Source organism: Branchiostoma floridae, chromosome 9 (assembly GCF_000003815.2).
Source record: "Branchiostoma floridae strain S238N-H82 chromosome 9, Bfl_VNyyK, whole genome shotgun sequence".
Taxonomy (NCBI): Eukaryota; Metazoa; Chordata; class Leptocardii; order Amphioxiformes; family Branchiostomatidae; genus Branchiostoma; species Branchiostoma floridae.
Window position 1 is genome coordinate 4,722,505 of NC_049987.1, and position 11,082 is coordinate 4,733,586.

An 11,082-nucleotide genomic window follows, 5' to 3' on the forward strand; every position below is an offset into this window, starting at 1 on the left:
CTCTACCATTCACCACAGATTCCACCTCGCTGTTGTACACGGAAGAATAACTACGACCTTTGCAAGTACTGCGGGGCACTATTTTAACACGAACTACTTTTGGACTGGGGTCGCGGATAAATACTGTGTTATGAGACCTTGTGTCTTTGAAGGTATGGTACCGCACTTTAGTGTGAGCAAAAGACATTGGCAACATAACACAAATGTCTATAAAGTCAAATACTATAAGTCAAATTGATCAGCAATTTGTTGTCCGTACGTTTAAAAAAAATCATGAGTCAAGCTATGAACTACAGAGACATAAAATTGACAGTATTACAGCATGGTTCAGTTCTCACAAAAGCTTTTTATTTTAAGTCGATGCAGAGTTCAATTTCGTGCTCTTGATACACATTGCATTACGCTTGCTGTACTACGTTTTTAACTATCACCCACATTAACTTCTACACTTTTATCAGCGCACATGCTTTTTGTATGCAATGATACTATGTTCAATTTGTAACAACCTGCTGTAGTCTTGCTACCAATTATGATGAATGTGTAGCATTCAGTATAAGTGATATAAGTGATACCACTAATGTTTTAAACACACTTAATAAATGCAATAGGTATAGTACAAAACTCATCTGTCTGTTGATAAAACAATTAGTTATATTCATTTATCATGCAGTACTGTATAGTGATATTAAATCTAGCTGGATCTGTTTATTGTATTGTCCGTTATTAGGGGTTGGTTACATTGATGAAAATGTGCTGATAACCAGGTGTAAATTGTGTAAAACGTCAAACTATCATCAACAATTGCTACTAATCTGGGCAACCTAAAATACACAGTGTACAGAAGTGATTTTTTATGATACACAAATAAAACAGCCTGCTAACGCTTGTTAGATTCCATAGTTTTGCGTTCAACCTTAGTCGGGCAACAAGACCATATACTGTTAACTTATGTAATAAAATGCTTCGTGATTGTGCAGTTAGATTAAAAGTCAACGTCAAGGACTTGACCATGACTTTTGGCATCTTCTATTTGAATGTTAATTTCATTGTTCTACATTGCGATTTTACTAAAACTAAAATACTTCAATGCAAGAGTGGTTTAAGATTCTTTTATATTCACTATTGTTGTTTCTTCGGTCACTTCGATGATTCCAAGCCTTGTCGCTTTTGGGCCCCAAATATGCAGTCCCGGTTTGTACCTCTTACATCAACTAGGATGTCACGTCTTTGGACTTCTTGCAAATGAAATGGAATCCGTTGCTGCAGTTGCTGCCTCCCCATTTGCCGGGTGTCGAAAAACGTGTCATTGAGAACAACGAACGTCTGTTGGTCTGGGAAAAAATGCCAAATACGGACAATTCTTAGTTTCTTTTCAGCACGACTCTTACAATCAAATTTTTCAGTTCACAGTCTTGTAGAAATGCACCACATGGTGTGCTCATCTTCAAAGATCTCATTAATTAAGGGTACAGACCTCCAATAGCTGGCAGGCACCTGTTGCATGCATAAGATGTAGGGAAAAGGCTGTCAAAAGTCACCTACCCAAGGTTTAGTTGGTGAAAATCTCACATTGGCAGGCAAGTCTGACTTCTAAAGAGTGCATATGGCGATTTTGAAAACATTCGGTTCGGTGCAATGCGCCCCCACAAACAGAATAAGAAACTCTGGTGACCTTTGACCTCCCTGATAACACCCAAACTATACATACTCTAGACTGTCTAAAACACTCCAAACATGGTAGAAAGTCTATTTTTCTCACGAAATAAAATAGCCAGAATACCTGCCCATAATTTCCAGCTCCAAAATGCCAACATTTCCCAACAAAAAGGCTTCTTACACTTACTTTTGCAAGCATCAAAATGCTAATTCTGCGCATGTCTGTAATGGTGACCTTTCATCTTAATGTTCTATAAGGCAATGTTGATTGCATTATATGAATGACATACTCTGGGAACTACAAAAACTGATGCGAGCGTGCGAATGAAAAATAAAATTTGCCTTCATTATGAAATGTAAAGTGATCAGGAAGGTTGAACACATGACGGAACACACAGAACATAGTATACCGAACAATAGATTCTTCTTTTTTCCCTTCACATCGTCTTAGACCTGGGGATATTCTAAGACATTGGTATAGTTTTCCGTTATTTGTTTTGCAATCCATTGCATATATTTGCTTCTTTTGGAGCTGGTCTGTACGGTTTAGAGTATGGTTGAAAACTTTTTATTCTATGAGAAGTTTTATATTTTATGAAAATTGATGAGCGCGCTGATGTTATCCATATAATCAAATCAACATACAATACATACATCAAATCAACAAGGCCTAATCAAGAGAAACACTCACCGAAGATTTCATATTCGCACATTTCCCTCCAGCTCTAATGAACCAGCCGGATCTGTTGTTAGGCTCACCCTGGTCCCAGTTCTTGTAGCTCACTCCAGAACCATCAACCCATTTCCAAGATCCCCCATTCTTATGAAGTCCAATCCAGACACTTTCGCGGGCTGTAAGGAAGCAAATAGAAATGATTTGTGTATCTCTCTCTCTATATATATCTACAAATTGAAATATATTTGTTTCAAAAATACGGGAGCTATGTACGTCACAGGCTACGTGCAGCATTCTCTTTATCAATAACTTAGTTGACGATTAAGTGACTGATGTCATCGTTAACTTTGTAGAACGTACGTGACGTGTTTTAACAGATCCGTGTTTAATTCACGTCACGTGTGACACAAAGTACGTGACGTCTTTTACAGAAGTCATACGCCACGTCCGACATACCAAAACATGCACATGTTCCTTAACGTGTGGCATAAGGTGCGTGACGTACCGGTGTCACACGTCACATGGTCCTGTGTTTAGTTCAAAGGTACGTGACGTCTTTTACGAAACAGACAAAGACAAGAGTTCGGAGACCTCATATCTCCATAAAATAGTCCGATTATGTAAATGACTTCCACATTTGCATAATCTATGCTTAGTTATGTACACCTGTAAATAACCAATCATTTACCACATCAATGAATTGTGGCACTTTTACATGAATGATGCAAATTAGGGACTTACTTGCATAATTGGTATCTGCTAATGTTCCACCTGCCACAAACTACATATATAACATGTTTTAGTTCTATAAAGGAAACACTGCAAATACAGATTTTCCTAATGACATATGCAAATTAAGTGTCAGTTTGCATAATTTGCACTTTCTGATGTGCATCAATGTCTAACCTACCTACGTACCAAATATCATGTAACTGTGTCGTCTTCAGTTATCCTCCTTAAAAGATTTTGACAAAAGTGCTCCTGCAGTTCCAGAGCAACCTGCTAGGGGGCCAAAATATACACCACATATTCCTTATGTCACAAGCTATCTGCCATCCAAAAATCAAGACCAAAGGGCATCCAGTTCAGAAGATAAAAAAAACGAATTTCTGCTGCAGTACTAAGGGCACATACCAGGGGACCCAAAATTGACCTTGATCTTTGTCTTCCCAACACCTACCCACATACCAAATATCATGGCAATCCATCAAGAGGTTCTTGAGATATGCTCACTACAAAACTCCGGACACACAGGCAGACACACAGACAGACACACACACAGATACACACACAGACACACCCAAAACTATATCTCAATTCTTTACTTTAATTTAAACCTTATGTCACACGTTCAAAAACAAGTGACGTGTTTTGGTATGTCGGACATGACGTGTACGTGTGAAATATGAGAAACACATCACGTAATTGGTGTCACACTTGACGTGAATTAAACACGGATCTGTTAAACCTCATGCACGTTCTACAAAGTGGGACGTGCACATTAGTCACGTCCTACTCAATCGTTAACTAAGTTATTGATAAAAGGACGTCAAGCATGCCGCACGTAAGTGTGTCATCTCTATAATACGTCGAACGTCACGTCTTTTACGTCCCATGTGACGTGAATTTAGGAAAAACGTCATGTATATAGCTCCCGTATTTTTGAAACAAATATATTGCCATAGACCTTACCAAGGCCACAGACTGGTACGTCACACCGCTCCCATCTCGTGCTGGGATCCTCGGTGTAACACCACACTCCGGCTTCGCCGTCCGGATTCCGGCAGTAGTTCTGATCCAGTCCGGATGACGGATAATTAGCGGCTGTCTTGTCGTGTTCATGCGGTGTCTGACTGTCCCAGCGCTGACACGTCTTGCCTGATCTGGTCACGGCGACTGTACCTCGGTAGGAAGCCCCATTTCCATCCTGGCAATCTCCCGGTTTATGTGATTTAAAAAGACAGTATTTGATACACGCTGGCTCAATCTTGAAGTGGGGTCTAAGCTAGTCTGGGATGCATCGATGGGAGGATATAGTTGATGACAGGCGTGGGGTAATAACGCATAGCTTTATGTGCTACCGTGTGGTGATTGCATCTGTATATTCCTGCAAACATTAAACATAACAATACGTTTCCTAACACTTCTACCGAGATAACCAGTGAAAAATACATCGGAAAAATTGTTCTGCGTAGCAGTTTTGCTGTGGAGGACGATCTGAAACCTCCTTAGCAACGGCCTTAGCAACGGCCTTAGCAACGGCCTTAGCAACGGTCTTAGAAACGGCCTTAGCAACGATATTGGCAATAAAAGATGGTAGATATGTCATCTTTCACACATTCATATCTCCGGATTTCATTAACGAATTTTGATGATTTAAAGTTTGATATGCAGGGTCTGATTCGCACGGTAGGTCTAAGTCATCAGGCAAGGCCCCATAGTTAGCATCCGTCTGTCTCGGAAGACAATAGTAGGCAGACGGGTTTAAGGCGACCCGTCTGCCTAGCCTGCACTTGGGTTTTTAAGGTGAAGGAGGGGTGTGCACGTCCATCTCCACCCTCTCGTCCACTGGCCAAACAATTTTGATCGAAAAACAATGGTACACTGTTTTTTGCCCCTCCCCTTTTAAAACTGAACTTTTCACCTGTGCAGAATAAGTGTTCTACCTTTATGCTTAGCTAGCATAAAAGTGATACCACAATTTTAACATAAGAATCATGCTGGGCGATGGACCAAAGACCCCTCTACCACAAAATGAGGTCAAACCTTTTGTTTTTTCTGTAAAGTGGTTGCAACGAAATCTCATTTCTAGGCTTTTTTCAGGACTTGGCTCCTGTACTACTGATACTGATTGAAGTACGATTTCACAGTCGCAGTTATTTGCACATTACATAGAGTTTTCAGAAGTTGTATTCATTTAGTAACTAAGTAGGTATTCTTTATATTTAATGGTTATGATAGATATAAACATTGAAGTTGATGCTCTCCTCTTGCAACAGAACTCTATAATAAAGTTTTTTTTTTTTTACTCAATGGTCACCACGTAACAAGGCCTGGAGGCCACTCAAGGTTACGGGTTACATGATTGGAACTGTAACAGCAACTCTTCGCCCTAGGTCAGAAACATCATGATTGAGACCAGCCCAATTGCTCACTATGAGTGAGGACTAACTGACCCAATAGGCGAAGCAGGGGTTACGAGGGCTGCTCGGGAGATTCCCTACCCCTATTTTTGGCCGGAATGGTTTGATCCGTTCGGGTGGATGTTCGCACATGTGGCGGGCTCTTTAACGTGCTTGGTTAAACGGTGTTGCTCTCCCCAAACACGGGACTTCCATTTAACGTCCTATCCGAAGGACGGCCCGAGCCGAAGCTAGGTACTCATTTTCACTTGAGTGAGGCGTGTTAAGTGCCTTTCCCAAGGGCACAAGATCGGTAACACAGCAGGCGGATTCGAACCCGCAACCTCTCGGTCACGGGCCGAAGAAACTGCCACTGCGCTACACGGTCACACACAGTTGTTTATTAGGAGAACTCTGTGCCAAATAAACATCAACGTTAACAACCATCCTGAGTAAATTAAAAGACAAGTAAAATTTGTACAACTTTGGATGACATCATAACTTCGGACAACTTCGGACACCACCCGGCTGAATGTCCAAAGTTAGCATAACGTCATGGTTAGGATGACGTCATAACTTCGACAACTTCGGACACCACCCGGCTGAATGTCCAAAGTTAGGATAACGTCATGGTTAGCATGACGTCATAACTTCGGACAACTTCGTACACCACCCGGCTGACTGTCCAAAGTTAGGATGACGTAATGGTTAGGATGACGTCATAACTTCGGACAACTTCGGACAACTTCGAACACCACCCGGCATGCTGGGAAATAGGGCACCTACCACACGAGGTTTGGGGTGCTGATAGTTATATTTCAGCCATACCACAGGTATGGTGAAATGTATTGTATTCGTAATGTTTCTGCTTCTTTCTTCTTCTTTCTACTGTCAAATCTTCAAAGCGATTCATTTCCGTCGTTCCTAGACCGAATGACCTGAAATTTGGCACAAGGGTAGGGTGGGCCAATACCCCAGATGTTTTGTCTTCAATTTTTCCATATCTGCCTTTGAAATGATTTTATAATTTTTTTGTGATTTTGGAAGTCTTATAGCATGGCTGAAATATGCTGTATTTGCTCTTCAGCAAATGTCGGCCTATCTAGTCTCTTGTTCCTTTATGCTGCATGGCAGTAATGTTAAAACTTGGGGTGAAAACTGAATATCTTAAGGAGGTATGAAGTCTCCGAAGTCTTGTAGTATGTTATAATGGGATTTTTGTTATATTTTTTTCTAAATCAGAAAACCGATAAATCAAATGTACATTGATGTGTGTTAAAAGCAAATGTCTAAGAATGATAAAAAAGAGCTATAATTGTGATTGAAAAGAATCTGTTCTGTTCAAAACCTACCATTCGAGATGACACCTTTGATGAAGTTGTTCTCAGCGCTGCTTGTGATAGAGGCCAGGATGGCACCTTGTGTCTTACACATAGAATCTGCTGTAGACCAGCTCGCTTTGTCTCTCATCAACTTGTAGCAGTGGTTGTTGTGTTCCCTCCATCCACTTTGACATTGTATGGCTGTAAGAAACAGTACGTTTGATGAGCTAACTGTGACACAAAATGTGCAAGAAGCTTTAATTGCAAGTCGAGTTTGTTTTGTTCCAGTTGAGAATACATCTTGCAAAAGTGTAAGAGTGTTTTTGCAGTCATTCCATTTACTTTGCAATCGTTGGCTGTAGCGAGAATAGCTATTTAACCATGCTAATTGCTGTAAGATAACACCAAACATACCACACATTTTTGGCCGACTCCGTCAGTGGTATTCATGAAATGGACCCGTCTACTGTAGCTTCCGAAACGTGACAATGGAGACACGTGACTGCAACACAGGGTCGTAACTGCCAGATAACCTGTGTCGCCCCCGTCTCTGTTCAGCTTTGGACGGTGGGCGTGGATGTACATAGCTTCGTTCGAGGAACTCTACTTTGTCAAGCGAAACAGAGTGTTCCGGCGAGTCTGTGTATATGCTGAGAAACCTCTGAGTTCACAAAACTTGGTCGTTGATGTTCAAGGATTCTCGTTTTTAATGACACATCCGCGCCGTCGTCCATCGCTGAACAAAGACGGGAGGCGACACAGGTTATCTCGCATGTACGGCCCTCTGCTGCAGTCACGTTCCGGAAGCTACAGCTAGTAGATGGGTCCATTCCATAAACAAGACTGACGGAGTCGGCCGAAAATTTGGGGTAAGTCCCAATCGGTTTTAGTGTTGGTGAGTTAAAGTTCAGTTTATCCATCTACGACTAGAGATGAATTTTCATGCTAAAAATCAACTCACCTTGCTGACAGTTCTGTCCAGTCCATCCAGGTGAGCAGGTACATTTGTAGCCGCCATCTTGGTTCACACATTGTCCATGTTGACACGGGTTCCCGGTACACTCATCTATGTCTGTCTCGTAGAAAAAAAAACAACGCTATCGATCTTTGAAATGATTGACATATATAGTTGCGTACATCGCTACTAAAACATGTGGAGATTTTGAACTACATTTGCTCCATTTGCTTTATTTACTCCAGTCCATCCAGGTGAGTAGGTACATTTGTAGCCGCCCTTCATTTCATTTCATTTATTTACTAGTATTTATATGCGGCAGAGACAGAAATTTTATCCCTGAAATATCCTCATATTTAGTAATAATTACCTAGATTATGACATTTAAGCGTATTTTCACATAGTTCCGAAGACAATTTGCTCAAAAACAGTAAATAGTGGTAATTAAGAATAAAAAAGTCACCTTGCTGACAGTTCTGCCCAGTCCATCCAGGTGAGCAGGTACAGTTGTAGCCACCGCCAGATTGGCTCACACAGTGCCCATGTTTGTAAGTGTTTTCGTTACACTCACTGATGTCTGTTTGAAGAAGAAAATAATCTTATAGCTTAACACGTTGAAACATTAATGATTCAGTAGTATCACTTAAATCAGAGCAGGTAAGCATCATATCAAATGATAACGATAGTTTGCATGATATTGGACTACTTGCTAAGTAACAGATCATTTATTAGTAGATGGTTAGCATCATTTCATCAGTTTTCTCATACCTCTACCTGGTAAAAAAAAAGGATAACACAACCGCTGTCCCATTTCTTTTTACCAGAAGGTGTTTCTCGCGATCCTCTTACTAGTTAAGAAAATGGGATAATAAGAAACGACTTGTACCTTGTTGCGAAACGACTTGGCTTTTTGCGAACTGACGTTTGCGACCTGACATTGTTGCGAAACAATATATGTTACCAACGCTGTCCCATTGTTTAACCACAAAGTGATTCTCAAACTTCTTACTTGTAAAACAAAATGGGAAAATACCCACGCTGTCCCATTTTTAAAGTCTAAAATACTATCATTTTAAGAACAAAAACATTCGCTCACCATTTGGGCAAATTGTGCAGTACAGGTTGGGAGGAACGGTCGCACCGTTCACGGTGTAATGAGCGGAAAGCACGGTGGGCTCTTCTCCAGTGTTTCTAAAAGAAACAAAAACCTTATATAGGTGAACAGCAAACATAACTCACAACTGATTGTGATTGTGTAGTGTGACGTGGTCTCGTTGCTGGGCCACACTGTCAGAGCTGGAGGCCTTGCTAAGCCGACGTTCCACTGAGGCCTACCTATACTATGCCATAATACAATGGAGACTGCCTAGCCTCGTTTTGGTGCAATGACCCCGGATGACCCAGGGAAATCCAAAATGGCCGCACTGGTGCTCGTCAGGGATGGAGCTCCGGCCGGGTTCCGAAGCCAAAAAAAAAGAAATTGTCCCTGTGGACTGTCGGTTACCGGAGGGCACCTCTGGGTGTACACCACGGGTAGGTCACGGCTTGCATTTGTTACGGGATCCCGGGCCGAGTTCAATACCGACTTGAAACGAACCCTGTGCCCGCCCGTACTCAACTTTACCTCGGGAGCCGTAGGGTATCCTACCCGCCGACGTATGTGTCACGCCCAAGTGCCCAAACAGGGTTTATCTTAACTAAATGTCATAATCTGAAGTGTGGGTTTTCTGGGTCTCTGACATGAAGCAAAACTTATCCTATCCTTCGATAGTGTTTGTGATCACGTGATGCACACTTTATCTCTATGTGCTTTTGGACAGACGAGGATACTGTTGCACTGCACTCAAGTTTGTGACTTATATTAACAGTGTAACATACACAGTACCGACAGAAGGTAAACGTAGGATTTTTCTTTTACCTCCCCGACCGAAGTCAGGTACCCATTTTTCCACCAGGGTGAAGTGAGGAAGGTCGTGAAAAGTTAATTTACCAAGAGAACCAGCTGCTGCCGCGCCCCGTGCCTGCGAAGCTGGTTTGTTACGCCGAAGGGTGGTTATACTCGCTATAAAGTTATGGATACAGATAGATACAGGGCACAACGTCGGGGGCACGGCGGGTTTCGAACTCGGGACCTCTTGATTCTGAGCCGAACGCCCTACCAGTTACGCCACACATGACGCCACAAACCACTTTGTAATTGTACGAAAACACCTAACCAACATGGACTTGGATGCTGATTTGAATTTCATCTTGGCATGTCAATGACCATTGTTGCTGAAGTACTGACAATCATCATATATACACCTATTTTGTACTTTGTGTAACAGTAGTTGCCATACATTGTACCATGTACAAATGTCGAGCAATAAAGTTCATCATATGTAATGTAAAGACTGGCTTAACATACCTGGATGTTTCGGTGTTGACCTCACTGCCACGTGGGACCGTTTCCTTTTTCTTAGAATGTTTGTTCAACCCAGGACCTAGGATGAACCAGGCATCCGAGTTGCCAACCAAGACGATGACAATACAAGCATGCAGGAGGAGTAGACGCATGGCTGGAAATCTGTGTATATTCAAATAACGAGAATAAAGATTAGGCCTAAGAAACAAATATTGTATTTCCTATTTTCCTAACTACCCTACAAAAACCTGCCGACTCTAGACTTTTTTTGTGTGGGCAGTGGAGTCACATAGCTTCAAGTATAAGTATAGATATGAAACATTTTGAAGCAAAAGGGGATAAATACTTCCCGTTTGTTCAATATCAAGGTTGCCATTCCAGCATTACGACAAAAATGGAAGTAAATTTGAGATAAAACGAGCTCTATGGCCTTGAAAAGGTTTAGAAATCAGTCTAGAAGAACCAGATAAAACTCACCTTACCTCAAAGGTCTCTTTCAGAAACAAGATTTCTGTTCCACACTTCTTCAGCGTTGCCAGACGAGCTTCTGTGAGCAATTTCTGCTGTGAACCCTACTTTTATAAAGACTTTACACAGCTTTCCCGTGAGAAACGATTTAGAAGTTAATGACAAGACTCTCAGCAAAAATTCCAATACAGGCCCGGGCACAATGGTTGATCTCTTCACCGTTTTAATTTTTCTTCTTAATTACAAGTATTACATTTTTGTCATTATGATTAAAATGGTTCATGTACAGTAGACCACACAGACGCTAAGTTACTTTAGATTGAAGTGTAAGTTCCAATCATGTGTGGATTTAGCCAATCACTCGTAGCTTTGACCTTGTCTTTCTTCTACTTGTAGCTAAGCTATGGGTCGAGTCTGTCGAATAGGAGTCCTTTATTGCAAGCTCTTTGATGAGAATGTCATATTCGTACTGATCACGT

At 41.4% G+C, this 11,082-nt stretch overlaps 1 protein-coding gene across 1 annotated transcript; it reads right to left on the bottom strand.

Annotated features, from left to right (window-relative positions):
- Positions 1–257: 257 nt before the first annotated feature.
- On the bottom strand, positions 258–10,293 carry LOC118423001 (neurocan core protein-like). The gene is made up of 7 exons (XM_035830895.1): positions 10,139–10,293; positions 8,828–8,922; positions 8,195–8,308; positions 7,738–7,848; positions 6,807–6,977; positions 2,348–2,508; positions 258–1,331 (listed from the first exon to the last, which is right to left on the bottom strand). The coding sequence occupies exons 1-7, from the start codon at positions 10,285–10,287 to the stop codon at positions 1,212–1,214; spliced, it is 921 nt and encodes a 306-aa protein (XP_035686788.1). The 5' UTR covers positions 10,288–10,293; the 3' UTR covers positions 258–1,211.
- Positions 10,294–11,082: the final 789 nt, after the last annotated feature.